Source organism: Oncorhynchus tshawytscha, linkage group LG13 (genome assembly GCF_018296145.1).
Source record: "Oncorhynchus tshawytscha isolate Ot180627B linkage group LG13, Otsh_v2.0, whole genome shotgun sequence".
In the NCBI taxonomy this organism is placed as follows: Eukaryota; Metazoa; Chordata; class Actinopteri; order Salmoniformes; family Salmonidae; genus Oncorhynchus; species Oncorhynchus tshawytscha.
In genome coordinates, this window is record NC_056441.1 from 78,779,278 (window position 1) to 78,798,578 (window position 19,301).

Sequence of the window (19,301 nt, forward strand, 5' to 3'; positions counted from 1 at the left end):
TGTCCTTCTTTCAGCACATATCAAAGCTGCAGACTAAAGCTAAATCTAGACTTGGTTTCCTCTATCGTAATCACTCCTCTTTCACACCAGCTGCCAAACTAACCCTGATTCAGATGACCATCCTACCCATGCTAGATTACGGAGACATAATTTATAGATTGCCAGGTAAGGGTGCTCTAGAGCGGCTAGATGTTCTTTACCATCAGCTTTACCACCAATGTTCCTTATAGGACACATCACTGCACTCTATCCTCCTCTGTAAACTGGTCATCTCTGTGTACCCTTCACAAGACCCACTGGTTGATGCTTATTTATAAAACCCTCTTAGGCCTCGCTTCCCCCTATCTGAGAGATCTACTGCAGCCCTCATCTTCCACATACAACACCCATTCTGCCAGTCACATTCTGTTAAAGGTCCCCAAAGCACACACATCCTTGGGTCTCTCGTCTTTTCATTTCGCTGCAGCTAGCGACTGGAACGAGCTGCAACAAATACTCAAACTGGACAATTTTATCTCAATGTCTTTATTCAAAGACTCAATCATGGACACTCTTACTGACAGTTGTGGCTGCTTTGTGTTATGTATTGTTGTCTCTACCTTCAAAAAATCTAATCAAAGTTTGTCACGTGTGCCGATTACAATACTTACAGTGAAATGCTTACTTACAGGCTCTAACCAATAGTGCAAAAAATGTATTATGTGAACAATAGGTAAGTAAAGAAATTAAACAGTAAAAATACATTTTCAGTAGAGGGGCTACATACAGTAGAGGGGCTACATACAGTAGAGGGGCTACATACAGTAGAGGGGCTACATACAGTAGAGGGGCTACATACAGTAGAGGGGCTACATACAGTAGAGGGGCTACATACAGTAGAGGGGCTACATACAGACATCGGTTAGTCAGGCTGATTGAGGTATTATGTACATGTAGATATGGTTAAACTGACTATGCATATATGATAAACAGAGAGTAGCAGCAGCGTAAAAGAGGGGTTGGGGACACACACAATGCAGATAGTCCGGGTAGCCATTTGATTACCTGTTCAGGAGTCTTATGGCTTGGAGGTAAAAACTTTTGAGAAGCCTTTTTGTCAGAGACTTGGCACTCCAGTAGTGCTTGCCATGCGGTAGTAGAGAGAACAGTCTATGACTGGGGTAGCTGGGGTCTTTGACAATTTTTAGGGCCTTCCTCTGACACCGCCTAGTGTAGAGGTCCTCTGGTATAGAGGTCCTGGATGGCAGGCATCTTACCCCCAGTGATGTACTGGCCCGTACGCACTACCCTCTGTAGTGCCTTGCGGTTAGAGGCCGAGCAATTGCCATACCAGGCAGTGATACAACCAGTCAGGATGCTCTCCATGTCGATTCTTGCCCTTTGTGCTGTTGTTTGTACTATGTTTTGTGCTGCTACCATGTTGCTACCATGTTGTTGTGTTGTCACCATGCTGTGTTATGTGTTGCTGCCTTGCTATGTTGTCTTAGGTCTCTCTTTATGTAGTGTTGTCTCGTTGTGATGAGTGTTTTGTCCTGTATTTATTTTGAATCCCCGTCTCCGCAAGCGGCCTTATGCCTTTTAGTAGGCCGTCATTGTAATCAAGAACAAATTCTTAACTGACTTTCCCAGTTAAAAAAAGGTTCAATTAAAGATTTTTTTATTTATTATATTGCGTGTAGATGGGTGAGGGGGGAAAAAAACTATTTAATCCATGTTGAATTCATGCTCTAACACAACTAAATGTGGAATAAGTCTGTGTATGAATACTTGCTGTAAGCACTGTATTCATTTTTGCCCTCTTTTCTGGCTCTCCAGGGGACAGGAAATGAGTGGGTTGAGGCCCAGCCCCAGACAGAGGCCTCGGGTAAAGCCTGGAAGATTCCTGCCAAGCCCACAGACAACAGCCCTACCCCACCCGAGAACAACCAGGTAACACCCCCATCTTCCCCCCTCCACAGCACCGGTAAACCCTAAGACAGGGATCATCAACTGCATAGATTCAGCCGTGGGTAAAAACAATTCTTGAGCAGATGGTCAGTGGGTCAGAACATAAATAAAACATTATTTGTGGACTGATATAATATTTAATTAAAGCATAATAATTTCAAACCTTGCTTACATTTGTAAACAGTTACCCATATACATGTCATTGTGCTAACACTAGTTAGCATTTGCTTGCAAAATTACATCCTAAATGCCTTCATACTGGACACAGAGAAATAGAAATGGTATCCACAAGTTCATCTGACTCTGGGGAAGTAAATCAAGGGCATCATTGTCAGAATCCCACAGTATCCCTTTAACCATTCCTGGGTGCTTTTTGATGCGTCTTTTGGGGTCATTGTCCTGCTGGAAGACCCAAGAACTTAAACTGTGTTGAATATTGGACGACAAAACAACTGATAATCTTCTGATTTCACTAAGCCTCCCCCACGGCATGATCAAACCTCCCCCACGGCATGATCAAGCCTCCCCCACGGCATGATCAAGCCTCCCCCGCGGCATGATCAAGCCTCCCCGCGGCATGATCAAACCTCCCCGCGGCATGATCAAACCTCCCCGCGGCATGATCAAACCTCCCCACGGCATGATCAAACCTCCCCACGGCATGATCAAACCTCCCCACGGCATGATCAAACCTCCCCCACGGCATGATCAAACCTCCCCACGGCATGATCAAACCTCCCCACGGCATGATCAAACCTCCCCCACGGCATGATCAAACCTCCCCCACGGCATGATCAAACCTCCCCCACGGCATGATAAAACCTCTTGATCTTTCATTGATGCTCAAAGAGAACAAGTAGCTAGGCAAGTAGTCAAGATGGGGTTTGAGTTGGAGGGTTCTACGCTGCTCTTGGTTTGTATAGTGGTGTGGCTTTATTGAGCTCTGGTTGGAGGGTTGGAGGGTTCTACGCTGCTGTTGGTTTGTATAGTGGTGTGGCTTTATTGAGCTCTGGTTGGAGGGTTGGAGGGTTCTACGCTGCTCTTGGTTTGTATAGTGGTGTGGCTTTATTGAGCTCTGGTTGGAGGGTTCTACGCTGCTCTTGGTTTGTATAGTGGTGTGGCTTTATTGAGCTCTGGTTGGAGGGTTCTACGCTGCTCTTGGTTTGTATAGTGGTGTGGCTTTATTGAGCTCTATGGTTGGAGGGTTCTATGCTGCTCTTGGTTTGTATAGTGGTGTGGCTTTATTGAGCTCTGGTTGGAGGGTTCTACGCTGCTCTTGGTTTGTATAGTGGTGTGGCTTTATTGAGCTCTGGTTGGAGGGTTCTACGCTGCTCTTGGTTTGTATAGTGGTGTGGCTTTATTGAGCTCTATGGTTGGAGGGTTCTACGCTGCTCTTGGTTTGTATAGTGGTGTGGCGTTATTGAGCTCTATGGTTGGAGGGTTCTACGCTGCTCTTGGTTTGTATAGTGGTGTGGTGTTATTGAGCTCTATGGTTGGAGGGTTCTACGCTGCTCTTGGTTTGTATAGTGGTGTGGCGTTATTGAGCTCTATGGTTGGAGGGTTCTACGCTGCTGTTGGTTTGTATAGTGGTCTGGTGTTATTGAGCTCTATGGTCTAGGAAGTTTGTATGTATTTGTATTAAAGGTGTGATGAAATGCTTGTGTGTGTGTTTCTAGGAGAAGGGTTCAATAGAGCCCCACTCTTAATGAGGTCTGATCGATGCACAGCCTGTGTCAACAACAATTAATAGCCAGGCTTTTCTAACAAGGTGATGTTGATGAGTAAGGCGGGGTGGTCCGGAAAGTTTTACTGATGCTGTCACACAGTCACACACCTTCCCTCGTTAGAGTTACCCCCACTGTGTGTGTGTGTAACGGCCTGCTAAGTGAGAGATTTCCCAGGTAGTTTTTTTGGGGGGAGATACTTTTAGGATCCTATATTATGGCTTGATGGTTGTGTTAGCGTTGAGGGTTGTGTTAGCGTTGAGGGTTGTGTTAGCGTTGAGGGTCGTGTTAGCGTTGAGGGTCGTGTTAGCGTTGAGGGTTATGAACCCATGTACTGTTTACATTAACCTACATGTACATAATGATTTTATGTTCTATATTGATTTCTTTATTGATTGGTTTGCTGTTATTGTCAGGCAATTATTGTCGAGTTTCATAACATGATTCATGTGTGTTGTCCGTTCCTCTCTCTCTATCCCTGTCGCCATCATCTGCTAGAGAGATGAGTGGATGACTTTTGACTTCTTGACAATGAGAACAACGTCAACGGCAGAGAAGAGGGCTGAGAAAGAAAGGTTGAAAGAGGAAGAGAAACAGAAGGCCTGGGTCATCGAGCAGGTATGTACTCGCTATGATTAAATGAAGGTTGATGGAAGTCCATTGCCTTATCTGTTGGTTACCTGGGCAACCAAAAGTGCCGAACTGAGCAGGGACAAGGGACTTGACAATTGTGTGTGTGTGGGTGGGGGGGGTGCCGTAGGCTGGTCTGCACAAGCTGGAGTTGAACCCATTCTGGAAGGACGGGGGGAGTGGCCTGCCCCCAGAAGAGAAGGCCAGTAATGTGCTTGTAAAAGGTAACTGAAACCCCTTACACAACTTCACTCTTATCAACCTTTTCTACTCTCATACCTAAAGTTGAATCATCAAACCCATGTACACAACTCTCTATCAGCCCAGTCTTTGGTCAACCCCCTCCCCTCTGTCTGTGTTAGGAATCCCCCTCCCTCTGTCTGTGTTAGGAATCCCCCTCCCTCCCTCTCTCTGTGTTAGGAATCCCCTCCCTCTCTCTGTGTTAGAATCCCCCCTCTCTGGGATAGGAATCCCCCCTCCCTCTCTTTGGGCTAGGAATCCCCCCCTCCCTCTCTTTGGGCTAGAATCCCCCCCCCCTCTCTTTGGGCTAGAATCCCCCTCCCCCTCCCTCTCTTTGGGCTAGGAATCCCTCTCCCTCTCTTTGGGCTAGGAATCCCTCCCTCCCTCTCTTTGGGCTAGGAATCCCCCCCCTCCCTCTCTTTGGGCTAGAATTCCCCCTCCCTCTCTTTGGGCTAGAATCCCCCCTCCCTCTCTTTGGGCTAGGAATCCCCCCCCTCCCTCTCTTTGGGCTAGGAATCCCCCCTCCCTCTCTTTGGGCTAGGAATTCCCCCTCCCTCTCTTTGGGCTAGGAATCACCCTCCCTCCCTCTCTGGGCTAGGAATCACCCTCCCTCTCTCTGGGCTAGGAATCACCCTCCCTCTCTCTGGGCTAGGAATCACCCTCCCTCTCTCTGGGCTAGGAATCACCCTCCCCTCCCTCTCTCTGGGCTAGGAATCTGTATGTACAGTCACTGAGGGCCCAGACACCACTTAAATCACAGACAGACAGAATGTGGGAGAAGGTGACACTGTCATGGCAAATCAGGTAAAGCATTTCTGGCACATGGAATGAGGCAGGCAGAGGGTGGAGGCAGGCAGGCAGAGGGTGGAGGCAGGCAGGCAGAGGGTGGAGGCAGGCAGGCAGGCAGAGGGTGGAGGCAGGCAGGCAGGCAGAGGGTGGAGGCAGGCAGGCAGGCAGAGGGTGGAGGCAGGCAGGCAGGCAGAGGGTGGAGGCAGGCAGGCAGGCAGGCAGAGGGTGGAGGCAGGCAGGCAGGCAGGCAGAGGGTGGGAGGCAGGCAGGCAGGCAGAGGGTGGAGGCAGGCAGGCAGGCAGAGGGTGGAGGCAGGCAGGCAGGCAGAGGGTGGAGGCAGGCAGGCAGGCAGAGGGTGGAGGCAGGCAGGCAGGCAGAGGGTGGAGGCAGGCAGGCAGGCAGAGGGTGGAGGCAGGCAGGCAGGCAGAGGGTGGAGGCAGGCAGGCAGGCAGAGGGTGGAGGCAGGCAGGCAGGCAGAGGGTGGAGGCAGGCAGGCAGGCAGAGGGTGGAGGCAGGCAGGCAGGCAGAGGGTGGAGGCAGGCAGGCAGGCAGAGGGTGGAGGCAGGCAGGCAGGCAGAGGGGTGGAGGCAGGCAGGCAGGCAGAGGGTGGAGGCAGGCAGGCAGGCAGAGGGTGGAGGCAGGCAGGCAGGCAGAGGGTGGAGGCAGGCAGGCAGGCAGAGGGTGGAGGCAGGCAGGCAGGCAGAGGGTGGAGGCAGGCAGGCAGGCAGAGGGTGGAGGCAGGCAGGCAGGCAGAGGGTGGAGGCAGGCAGGCAGGCAGAGGGTGGAGGCAGGCAGGCAGGCAGAGGGTGGAGGCAGGCAGGCAGGCAGAGGGTGGAGGCAGGCAGGCAGGCAGAGGGTGGAGGCAGGCAGGCAGGCAGAGGGTGGAGGCAGGCAGGCAGGCGGAGGGTGGAGGCAGGCAGGCAGGCGGAGGGTGGAGGCAGGCAGAGGGTGGAGGCAGGCAGGCAGGCAGGCAGAGGGTGGAGGCAGGCAGGCAGGCAGGCAGAGGGTGGAGGCAGGCAGGCAGGCAGAGGGTGGAGGCAGGCAGAGGGTGGAGGCAGGCAGGCAGGCAGAGGGTGGAGGCAGGCAGGCAGGCAGAGGGTGGAGGCAGGCAGGCAGGCAGGCAGAGGGTGGAGGCAGGCAGGCAGAGGGTGGAGGCAGGCAGGCAGGCAGGCAGAGGGTGGAGGCAGGCAGGCAGAGGGTGGAGGCAGGCAGAAAGGATTTGCTGGAGGCAGGGAGTATAGAGAGAAATGGGAGAAGACATTCATTTTAAAAGGAAGAGGTACAGAGAGAGGCGCTTGGTTCTGTTAAGCTGACTGTGTCATCTCCGCTCAGAAGGGTGCACTCTGCCATCTCCTAAGCTTCACTTTAACAGAGTGGCAGAATAAGCAGATTTAAAACACTCATACAGACAGTGACGCACACTGTCACTTATGTATGCAAACCAACCTCATTAATACAGACATTGACAGTACACACACACACACTCTTTTCTCTCTCTAAGCTGTGTGTGTCAGAAGGGAATGTTGTTTTCCCCATTCCTGGTTTGACTAAGAGGGTAATGAAGAGGTGTGAGAGAGAATGGGGGGAGGCTGTTAAACCTCACTTATAACTTGGGCTTTTGACACACGTGCGCGCACACGGTGTGAGAGGAAAGAGATTGAGGGAGAGAAGGGGGTGACTTCTCTGGGGAAGGCAGATGTGAAATGTTCCCATTCTCTGTGCTGTGTTCCGGAGAAGAGGGTGAGGCCTAGCTGTTCTCTTGGGAAGTTGAATATGATGTTCTGATTTCCCACAGGTAAAATGTTAACTCTAGTTATTCCCCTCCTACCTCTGGTCTTTGTCCACCTCTTGCTCACTCTCTCTCTCCTTTGCCATCTCCACCTTTCCTCCCTTCTTACTGCCTTACACTGTCTCTCCTCACCATCTCTCCCCCGTCTGTCTGTAGCTGCAACTGTAGATGATGGAGGACTAGGTTGGCTCAGGAAGTCTTACCAGAGGATGAGAGAGCAGGCAGAGCGAGAGCAACGCAGTCTGGAGGTCATAGTGGCAGAGCGATATGGGGTGAGAGTACATGCACACACAGGCAGGCAGACATAATCCATACAAAAACACCTGTATAAACCGTATGAACAGATCACTATGTAAACATTCTCACATGTACACAAATTCTCCAACGTGCATCCTTCCATACGTGTTCCTGCTGCTGACGCGTTCCTGCTGCTGACGCGTTCCTGCTGCTGACGCGTTCCTGCTGCTGACGCGTTCCTGCTGCTGACGCGTTCCTGCTGCTGACGCGTTCCTGCTGCTGACGCGTTCCTGCTGCTGACGCGTTCCTGCTGCTGACGCGTTCCTGCTGCTGACGCGTTCCTGCTGCTGACGCGTTCCTGCTGCTGACGCGTTCCTGCTGCTGACGCGTTCCTGCTGCTGACGCGTTCCTACTGCTGACGCGTTCCTGCTGCTGACGCGTTCCTGCTGCTGACGCGTTCCTGCTGCTGACGCGTTCCTGCTGCTGACGCGTTCCTGCTGCTGACGCGTTCCTGCTGCTGACGCGTTCCTGCTGCTGACGCGTTCCTGCTGCTGACGCGTTCCTGCTGCTGACGCGTTCCTGCTGTCAGACTCTTTCCCTATCTCCCTGGTTATTTCCTTCTATGCAGTGTCGGCGCTCCGTCTGTCAAAAGTTAGAAAACTCATGAACTGCACCTTAGATACATTGAAATGCACCATGGAAACATCATATCACACTGCTCACCTGTGTGTATGTTTATTATTTGTGTTTGTGTTTCTCACATGCAGTCCATGGAGAACTTTCAGAAGAGGATGTATGAGGCTGAGATTGCTGTGTATGGCTACAAGAGAGGAGAGGGGGAAGGAAGAGGGAGAGGAGAGGGGGAAGGAAGAGGGAGAGGAGAGGGGGAAGGAAGAGGGAGAGGAGAGGGGGAAGGAAGAGGGAGAGGAAAGGGGGAAGGAAGAGGGAGAGGAGAGGAAGAGGGGAGAGACCGACAAAGATGGAGGAGAGGACAGGAAGATGGAATGTGGAGGAAAGGAGAAGTGGGGATGGATAGAGAGAGGTGGAGGAGACCAGACAAGGGTAGGGACTTACCTGGAGAGAAAGAGAGGGATGGAGAAAGAGATAGTGAAAGAGATGGAGAGAGGGAAAGAGCTCGTCACCGAGACAGAGATCGGGATAGGAACAGAGCTAGAGATGGAGACAGCGAGCGGGATGGCGGTAGACCTAGTGACAGGGATAGAGAGAGGGATGGAGGTAGACCTAGTGACCAGGAAAGAGAGAGAGCTGGAGGCAGAGAGAGGGATGGAAGTAGACCTAGTGACCGGAATAGAGAGAGGGCTGGAGGCAGAGAGAGGGACAGAGGCAGAGAGAGGGGTGGGGATGAGAGCCTTTGCTCTGGGCTTGGCCAGATTCATCCTCCCCTGTCCCTCGGAGCTCTGAAAAGTCGCTTCCTCAAGCCTGCTGCTGATGATGATGATGGTGAGTTGAGTGTAGTACCTCGTTCCGTATGTGGTGTGTGTGTGTGCGCGCGCACACTCTACTGATAAGTTTCTTTTCTAGGAGTGTCAGCCCCTGCTCTGGCCCGAGCTTCCATGGGTTTCCTGAAACCTGGGTCTGACAATGAGGAGTTGGATCGGAAGAGCAGCTGTCCGGCCTGGAGCAAGAGCAGCTCCGGACAGAGATCTGCTTCAGGAAATTCGGAGCAGAATAAAGAGAGGGAGTCTGGGAAAACCATGTCCACTCCTGACCAGGGTCATAGCAGCAACAGGCTTGCAGTGACATCATCCAGGTCAGAGGTCAAATACAGTCACCACAGCACTGTTCCAACTGTTTAGCAATTAATGTTGTCTTCCTCTCCCCTATACCAATCACTCATCTAACATGCTTGGATATTTAAGCAAGCGTTCCAACAGGATTCACAGACATGCATGTTGGTGACAAGGGCAGGTTAATATGTTGGAGACAAGGGCAGGTTAATATGTTGGAGACAAGGGCGGGTTAATATGTTGGAGACAAGGGCAGGTTAATATGTTGGAGACAAGGGCAGGTTAATATGTTGGAGACAAGGGCAGGTTAATATGTTGGAGACAAGGGCAGGTTAATATGTTGGAGACAAGGGCAGGTTAATATGTTGGAGACAAGGGCAGGTTAATATGTTGGAGACAAGGGCGGGTTAATATGTTGGAGACAAGGGCGGGTTAATATGTTGGAGACAAGGGACGGGTTAATATGTTGAGACAAGACAAGGGCGGGTTAATATGTTGGAGACAAGGGCGGGTTAATATGTTGGAGACAAGGGCGGGTTAATATGTTGAGAGACAAGGGCAAGGGCGGGTTAATATGTTGGAGACAAGGGCGGGTTAATATGTTGGAGACAAGGGCGGGTTAATATGTTGGAGACAAGGGCGGGTTAATATGTTGGAGACAAGGGCGGGTTAATATGTTGGAGACAAGGGCGGGTTAATATGTTGGAGACAAGGGCGGGTTAATATGTTGGAGACAAGGGCGGGTTAATATGTTGGAGACAAGGGCGGGTTAATATGTTGGAGACAAGGGGGTTAATATGTTGGAGACAAGGGCGGGTTAATATGTTGGAGACAAGGGCGGGTTAATATGTTGGAGACAAGGGCGGGTTAATATGTTGGAGACAAGGGCGGTTTAATATGTTGGAGACAAGGGCGGGTTAATATGTTGGAGACAAGGGCGGGTTAATATGTTGGAGACAAGGGCGGGTTAATATGTTGAGAGACAAGGGCGGGTTAATATGTTGGAGACAAGGGCGGGTTAATATGTTGGAGACAAGGGCGGGTTAATATGTTGGAGACAAGGGCGGGTTAATATGTTGGAGACAAGGGCGGGTTAATATGTTGGAGACAAGGGCGGGTTAATATGTTGGAGCGGTACTAGAGATCTTTAGTTATTGGCTAGACTGAACATGTAGAAGCATTCTTTCAATCCCCAGAAGATTATCTGAACCTGAAGTAATTTTATTCTCTGTGAGAATAAGATAGTATGCTTCCACACACACACACTGTCCTTGACCCTGTTCCTGTCTACTGATGGAGAAAACCTTCTCTTCATCCTAACTTTAAAATGACCTCTCACACGAATCTCTCCTCCACTTGACCTTCTCCTTTTTTTTGTTTACACGCAATCATTCCCCCCATTCATCAGACAGTCTGCACAGTGACAGTCTGCACAGTGACAGTCTGCACAGTGACAGTCTGCACAGTGACAGTCTGCACAGTGACAGTCTGCACAGTGACCGTTTACCCATTCAGCAGTTATCACGTCACTCACCATAGAACTCACTGAATTAACCAGACCTTCTCTCCTTCATATTTACTCTCGCTCTTTTTCTCGCCCTCACTCCCTCTATTCCCACCTCAACTCCCATCTCTCCCCATTCCTCTTACTCTTTCTTTCCTTTCTCTCTGTCCTTTTTGCTCTAATGCTCCCCCTTCTCTCTCTATCATTAGCTCAGTCATTAAGTTAAACCAGCACCCAGAAGCCCTTTAAACCTCTGCAGCGTGAAATTAAGGTGCCGTTTTAGAAGGGTAGGTAATCTGTGAGAGAGAAACAGTCTGGAGGGAACGAGACAGAAGAAGACTGAGACAAGACGGCCATCAGAAAGAACATGGCAGAAAGAGGGGGGAGGGAGAGGTGGTTAGAGATGGATAGAGGGTGAAAGAGAGCAGGGAAATGGACCGGAAAGAGCGACGGGTGGAGATGGAGGGAGAGAGTGAGCCATCGGTGGAGAAGAGAGCAGAACAAGCTGTTTATTTGTACGCAGTTGAGTGCTGGGACAGCTATAATGTCCTGATGGATCGGTGTGTCTATTCCCATGCTGCCAAGACTACATTTAGTAGAACCTCTTGGACATCCCTCTAACACACACAGGTCTCTGATGTTTACAATGTGTTGTCTTTGCTTCATTTAACTTCTTCCCTGTGTCTTCAGATCTGACAGCAGTAGTGACAGTTTGAGTGAGGAGGAGGAAGAGGTACCGATCCTCACAGATGAAGAGATGAACAAATTGGGGGCCAGGCTGGTGAAGGCAGAGATTATGGGTAACACGGTGAGGTCATCCACATGATCGCTGTGTTGCATCTCCTCATCCTACCTAGTCACACACAAAAAATACACAGATAATGACCCATTCTAAACGCGTTCCATACACCCCTGCCCATAGGCCCTTCCCCTAGCATATCAGTTCCCTCGGCTCTCTATCTCCTTGATCAAAGCAAACGATTCATTTTATACAATGCTCAAAAAAATAAAGGGAACACTAAAATAACACATCCTAGATCTGAATGAATGAAATATTCTTATTAAATACTTTTTTCTTTACATAGTTGAATGTGCTGACAACAAAATCACACAAGCATTATCAATGGAAATCAAATTTATCAACCCATGGAGGTCTGGATTTGGAGTCACTCAAAATTAAAGTGGAAAACCACACTACAGGCTGATCCAACTGTGATTTAATGTCCTTAAAACAAGTCAAAATGAGGCTCAGTAGTGTGTGTGGCCTCCACGTGCCTGTATGACCTCCCTACAATGCCTGGGCATGCTCCTGATGAGGTGGCGGATGGTTTCCTGAGGGATCTCCTCCCAGACCTGGTCTAAAGCATCCGCCAACTCCTGGACAGTCTGTGGTGCAACGTGGCGTTGGTGGATGGAGCGAGACATGATGTCCCAGATGTGCTCAATTGGATTCAGGTCTGGGGAACGGGCGGGCCAGTCCATAGCATCAATGCCTTCCTCTTGCAGGAACTGCTGACACACTCCAGCCACATGAGGTCTAGCATGGTCTTGCATTAGGAGGAGCCCAGGGCCAACCTCACCAGCATATGGTCTCACAAGGGGTCTGAGGATCTCATCTCGGTACCTAATGGCAGTCAGGCTACCTCTGGCGAGCACATGGAGGGCTGTGCGGCCCCCCCAAAGAAATGCCACCCCACACCATGACTGACCCACCGCCAAACCGGTCATGCTGGAGGATGTTGCAGGCAGCAGAACGTTCTCCACGGCGTCTCCAGACTCTGTCACGTGCTCAGTGTGAACCTGCTTTCATCTGTGAAGAGCACAGGGCGCCAATGGCGAATTTGCCAATCTTGGTGTTCTCTGGCAAATGCCAAACGTCCTGCACGGTGTTGGGCTGTAAGGCCAACCCCCATCTGTGGACGTCGGGCCCTCATACCACCCTCATGGAGTCTGTTTCTGACCGTTTGAGCAGACACATGCACATTTGTGGCCTGCTGGAGGTCATTTTGCAGGGCTCTGGCAGTGCTCCTCATGCTCCTTCTTGCACAAAGGCGGAGGTAGCCGTCCTGCTGCTGGGTTGTTGCCCTCCTACGGCCTCCTCTACGTCTCCTGATGTACTGGCCTGTCTCCTGGTAGCGCCTCCATGCTCTGGACACTACGCTGACAGACACAGCAAACCTTCTTGCCACAGCTCGCATTGATGTGCCATCCTGGATGAGCTGCACTACCTGAGCCACTCTACCACTAGAGTGAAAGCACCGCCAGCATTCAAAAGTGACCAAAACATCAGCCAGGAAATATAGGAACTGAGAAGTGGTCTGTGGTTATCACCTGCAGAACCACTCCTTTATTGGGGGTGTCTTGCTAATTGCCTAATTTCCACCTGTTGTCTATTCCATTTGCACAACAGCATGTGAAATTTATTGTCAATCAGTGTTGCTTCCTAAGTGGACAGTTTGATTTCACAGAAGTGTGTTGATTTGGAGTTACATTGTGTTGTTTAAGTGTTCCCTTTATTTTTTTGAGCAGTGTAGAAGTCACTCTGTCCACTCAAGCCCCATCCATCTCTGTCAATCGATAAGGTTTTACTGGCATCATTACTATATATGACAGTTTGGCTGGCCTCGGTACTATATACTACAGTTTGGCTGGCCTCGGTACTCTGTACGACAGTTTGGCTGGCCTCGGTACTCTATACGACAGTTTGGCTAGCCTCTGTACTCTGTACGACAGTTTGGCGTACCGAGGCCAGCCAAACTGTCGTATATAGTACTGAGGCCAGCCAATCTGTCGTATATAGTACTACAGTTTACATGGGCATCTGTCACTAGAGACAGGCTTCAGAGGACTGAGTGTGGATGTGGCCACTACTTATCTAGATCCCCATCAGAGGACTGAGTGTGGATGTGGCCACTACTTATCTAGATCCCCATCACAATGTCTGCTCTGACAGTGTCCAGTCACAGCCAGCTCCTCTTAGTTGACAAGGGCCTGGTAGAGATGGGCCAGGCACATACTACTACTACTACTACACACACACTCATTGGCTTCCTCTGCTACTTTTCCACATTGTCCACATCCCTGTCATGAGACAGAGGGTTAGATGGTGGTGAGAACATCTGTTATCCAGTAGGCTGTAATATTTAGACTCATGGGAAGGGCAGCCGCGGTGAAGGACACCAGACTACTATGTTGTGTTCAATCAGTGATTCTACTCTCAGCCTCTTGTAATGGTGGAATACAATCAGGAGAGGTTGTTAAATGTTATTCTGTGTGACATGGATGGAGAAACAGCACTCTGTGTACGAGAAATCCACACATGCAACATCTGACATCATTAGTGTGGGTGGGGTGGGGTGCAGTCATGTGAAGTTTTTAAATGTGTGTCACCTTTAGGCTCTGATGGAGAAACTGAAGACCCAGCTGGAATCAGCCCGTAATGCCAAGGAGAATCGTGCCGCACAGCAACCTGGGAAATCGGACAGGGTGAGTGGAGGTGTATAGGGAGGGACAGGCATTACCCGTCAGGGGGCCAAGAGGATAAGGTAGTAGCCTACTGTATGTATGTGCTACTCTTGTGGAGATGACCACTAGCACATTAGAACAGACTAAATCACTGTCAGCTGACTGACTGAGTGCTCAGTAGGTACAAGCCTGCAGGCTGATTGACTGCTTTAGCCCTGTCTGCCTGCCTGCCTTTCTCTCTGAATACCTGCTGTCTGAATGCCTGTATAGAAGTTTATATTCTCTGGTTCGCAGTAAGAGTTGTCTTTGACAATAACCCATTTTCTCACTCCTTCAGATTTATATACTCTAGTATTCTAGAGTATCTCCACTCCCAACACATCTCCATCAGATTACATACACCTTAGTCAAATGCATTTAAACTCAGTTTTTCACAATTCCTGACATTTAATCTGAGTAAAAATGTCCTGTTTTTGGTCAGTTAGGATCACTTTATTTTAAGAATGTAAAATGTCAGAATAATAGTGTTGAGAATGATTTATGTCAGCTTTTATTTCTTTCATCACATTCCCAGTGGGTCAGAAGTTTACATACACTCAATTAGTATTTGGTAGCATTGCCTTTAAATAGTTTAACTTGGGTCAAATGTTTTGGGTAGCCTTCAACAAGCTTTCCACAATAAATTGGGTGAATTTTGGCCCATTTCTCTTGACGGAGCTGGTGTAACTGAGTCAGGTTTGTAGGCCTCCTTGCTCACACACGCTTTTTCAGTTCTGCCCACACATTTTCTATAGGATTGAGGTCAGGGCTTTGTGATGGCCACTCCAGTACCTTGACTTTGTTGTCCTTAAACTTCTTGACGCACCCATCCCGTTAGCGGGATCATTGTCATCAACATCCGCTGAATTGCAGAGCGCCAAATTAAATTACTAAAAATATAAAAAATTTATGAAATCACAAGTGCAATATAGCAAAACACAGCTTAGCTTGTTGTTAATCCACCTGGCGTGTCAGATTTCAATAAAGCTTTTTGGCAAAAGCATACGAAGCGGTTATATAAGAACATCTCTCTCAGTAGACAAAATATTACAAACAGCTAGCAGCCAAGTAGATTGGTCACAAAAGTCAGAAAAGCAATAAATTAAATTGCTTAGCTTTGATCTTCGGATGTTTGCACTCACGAGACTCCCAGTTACACAATAAATGTTCCTTTTGTTCCATAAAGATGATTTTTATATACAAAATACCTCCATTTGTTTGGCGCGTTTATGTTCAGAAATCCACAGGCTCGAGCGGTTACGACATCGCAAACGAAAATTCCAAATAGTGTCCGTAATAGTCGTAGAAACACGTTTTTTATAATCAATCCTCAGGTTGTTTTTACAATATAATCGATAATATGTCAACCGGAATGTAGCTTCTTCCATAGGAGAGAGAGAGAAAATGGCTGTTGCGCATTAAAAACTCTGCTGCACCCAGCCATCCACTGACGCGATGGGTTCTTTCTCGCTCATTTTTCAAAATAAAAGTCTGAAACTATGTCTAAAGACTGTTCACACCTTGAGGAAGCCAAAGGAATAGGAATCTGGTTGATATCCCTTTAAATTGAGGCAAGGCATCCAATGGAACAGAGAGCTTTCAGGAAAAACAGCACTTCCAGGTTTTTGCCTGCAATATCAGTTCTGTTATACCGTACTCACAGTAGGCAGTTTCAAACGGGTACGTTTTTAGCCAAAAACTAAAATACTGCCCCCTACACTCAACAAGTCATTTTGCTGCAACTTTGGAAGTGTGCTTGGAGTCATTGTCCATTTGGAGGACCCATTTGCGACCAAGCCTTAACTTCCTGACTGATGTCTTGAGATGTTGCTTCAATATATCCAAATAATTGTCCTTCCTCATGAAGCCATCTATTTTGTGAAGTGCAACAGTCCCTCCTGCAGCAAAGCACCTCCACAACATGATGCTGCCACCCCCTTGCTTCACGGTTTTGATGGTGTTCTTCGGCTTGCAAGCCTCCCCCTTTCCACCAAACATAACAATGGTCATTATGGCCAAACAGTTCTATTTTGTTTCATCAGACCAGAGGACATTTCTCCAAAAAGTACGATCTTTGTCCTCATGTGCAATTGCAATCTGTAGTCAGGCTTTTTTATGGCGGTTTTGGAGCAGTGGCTTCCTTGCTGAGCGGCCTTTCAGGTTATGTCGATATAGGACTTGTTTTACTGTGGATGTAGATACTTTTGTACCTGTTTCCTCCAGCATCTTCACAGGGTCCTTTGCTGTTGTTCTGGGATTGATTTGTACTTTTCGCACCAAAGTACGTTCATGATGTCAAGCAAAGAGGCGCTGAGTTTGAGGTAGGCCTTCAAATATATCCACAGGTACACCTCATATTGACTCAAATGATATCAAATAGCCTGCACACACCTATCAGAAGCTTCTAAAGCCATGACATTTTCTGGATTTTTCCAAAATGTTTAAAGGCACAGTCACTTCTGACCCACTGGAATTGTGATACAGTGAATTGTTAGTGAAATAATCTGTATGTAAACAATTGGTGGGAAAATTACTTGTGTCATGCACAAAGTAGATGTCCTATCCGACTTGTTAACAAACTATAGTTTTGTCAAGAAATTTGTGGAGTGGTTGAAAAATAAGTTTTAATGACTCCAACTTAAGTTTGTATGAACTTCCGACTTCAACTGTATATACTCTAGTATTCTGGAGTATCTCCACTTCCAACACATCTACCCCCATCAGATGTATATACTCTAGTGGTCTCTTCTGGTAAGGGTTTATCCTAACAGAGAGCTCATATCTCCACTATATAATAACATTTACCACTTATTGCATCATCCATCTTCCACCAGGCGTGAGGAATCTTACACACTCAAAGCTGAGGAACCTTCAAAACAACCATCTTGGCAGCCTAACGCTGCACTGCTCACGCCGTCTTGGCAGCCTAATGCTGCACTGCTCACGCCGTCTTGGCAGCCTAACGCTGAACTGCACACAGTGTCTTGGCAGCCTAACGCTGAACTGCACACAGTGTCTTGGCAGCCTAACGCTGAACTGCACACAGTGTCTTGGCAGCCTAACGCTGAACTGCACACAGTGTCTTGGCAGCCTAACGCTGAACTGCACACAGTGTCTTGGCAGCCTAACGCTGAACTGCACACAGTGTCTTGGCAGCCTAACGCTGAACTGCACACAGTGTCTTGGCAGCCTAACGCTGAACTGCACACAGTGTCTTGGCAGCCTAACGCTGAACTGCACACAGTGTCTTGGCAGCCTAACGCTGAACTGCACACAGTGTCTTGGCAGCCTAACGCTGAACTGCACACAGTGTCTTGGCAGCCTAACGCTGAACTGCACACAGGGTCTTGGCTTGTTTGTATGGGGCGGTAGTCGTTTAGCTCAGTTACCTTAGCTTTCTTGGGAACAGGAACAATGGTGGCCCTCTTGAAGCATGTGGGAACAGCAGACTGGTATAGGGATTGATTGAATATGTCCGTAAACACACCGGCCAGCTGGTCTGCGCATGCTCTGAGGGCGCGGCTGGGGATGCCGTCTGGGCCTGCAGCCTTGCGAGGGTTAACACGTTTAAATGTCTTACTCACTTCGGCTGCAGTGAAGGAGAGACCGCATGTTTCCGTTGCAGGCCGTGTCAGTGGCACTGTACTGTCCTCAAAGCGGGCAAAAAAGCTATTTAGTCTGCCTGGGAGCAAGACATCCTGGTCCGTGACTGGGCTGGATTTCTTCCTGTAGTCCGTGATTGACTGTAGACCCTGCCACATACCTCTTGTGTCTGAGCCGTTGAATTGAGATTCTACTTTGTCTCTGTACTGGCGCTTAGCTTGTTTGATAGCCTTGCGGAGGGAATAGCTGCACTGTTTGTATTCAGTCATGTTACCAGACACCTTGCCCTGATTAAAAGCAGTGGTTCGTGCCTTCAGTTTCACACGAATGCTGCCATCAATCCACGGTTTCTGGTTAGGGAATGTTTTAATCGTTGCTATGGGAACGACATCTTCAACGCACGTTCTAATGAACCCATCTACTGTATCTTGCCTATGCTGCTCTGTACCATCACTCATTCATATATCCTTATGTACATATTCTTTATCCCCTTACACTGTGTATAAGACAGTAGTTTTGGAATTGTTAGTTAGATTACATGTTGGTTATTACTGCATTGTCGGAACTAGAAGCACAAGCATTTCGCTACACTCGCATTAACATCTGCTAACCATGTGTGTGACAAATAAAATTTGATTTGATTTGGGTGGTTTTCAATGATCAGGCCCCTTCAGTGAAACGCTTGACTAACCTATGTGTTTTTTTTAGAAAGGTTATGGCCCATGTCTATTGTTAGCGGTGTCAATCAAAGCTGTCTATCTCTCTTTAGCTTCTCTCGCTAGCCTTGAATGTCCTCTCCTATTCCCCCCTCTCTCTTTCCTCGCTCCCCTCTGTCATATCAGCTTTGAATGAAACCCTTTAGTGCAGGGATCACAAACTGGATTCAGCTGGGCCCACTTTTTTTTCTTGAATGTATGGTCAGAGGTCCGACAGTTAGGGAACCCTACTCTAGTGAGCTGAACTCTCCCCTCCACCTCTCCTCAGTTTAGGTTTTTCTGTGTTGCTTCTATTTTCGCAAGTGAGGAATACGTATATGGATAAGTAGGCTAATGTATTACTGTTCCTCTCTTGGTGAGATCTGCTATAATCTCTTAAGACTCCTCAGTGAGAGAGGGGCTGTTGGTGTTTTTTTCCACACTCTTCATTGTCCCCCACGATGAAATCAGGGAGGGGAATGTGGATCGGTCACCATCCGTACATAGTCACAAGCGATGTCTGACACCACTGGCCTGATTTTGACACAACTTGGGTGAATGATGCATCTTGCCATAGAGATCTGACATTTACAAAATGACACCGATTGGCTAGATGGTGGCGCTAAAATGCAGACGTGCGCAACCTTTCAACGTCATATAGCTTATTCCCTTATATACTTATACACTTCCCTTATACACATCCCTTTATATACTTATTCTCCTCACCCCGTTTGACCTAAAGTCATGAAATTCAGTACATAAGTCCATCTCCTCACACATGCCTCAGGAGACCCATAGTCTGCCATGGTGGATTTCCCCAAAACACACCTTCTGGCACCTAATGACCGATCTGCACAACATTTGATATGTGGCATCGATGGACAAAGGTCT

At 48.5% G+C, this 19,301-nt stretch overlaps 1 protein-coding gene across 1 annotated transcript in view; it reads left to right on the forward strand.

Moving 5' to 3' along the window:
• Positions 1-19,301, forward strand: part of cwf19l2 (CWF19 like cell cycle control factor 2) — a 36,082-nt gene that overhangs the window by 5,085 nt on the left and 11,696 nt on the right. The window contains exons 4-12 of the mRNA XM_042294966.1: positions 1,816-1,929; positions 4,170-4,289; positions 4,432-4,525; positions 7,276-7,391; positions 8,124-8,234; positions 8,295-8,817; positions 8,899-9,127; positions 11,299-11,416; positions 14,005-14,094. Coding sequence (XP_042150900.1) covers positions 1,816-1,929; positions 4,170-4,289; positions 4,432-4,525; positions 7,276-7,391; positions 8,124-8,234; positions 8,295-8,817; positions 8,899-9,127; positions 11,299-11,416; positions 14,005-14,094 — 1,515 coding nt within the window. The remainder of the gene's footprint in view (positions 1-1,815; positions 1,930-4,169; positions 4,290-4,431; positions 4,526-7,275; positions 7,392-8,123; positions 8,235-8,294; positions 8,818-8,898; positions 9,128-11,298; positions 11,417-14,004; positions 14,095-19,301) is intronic.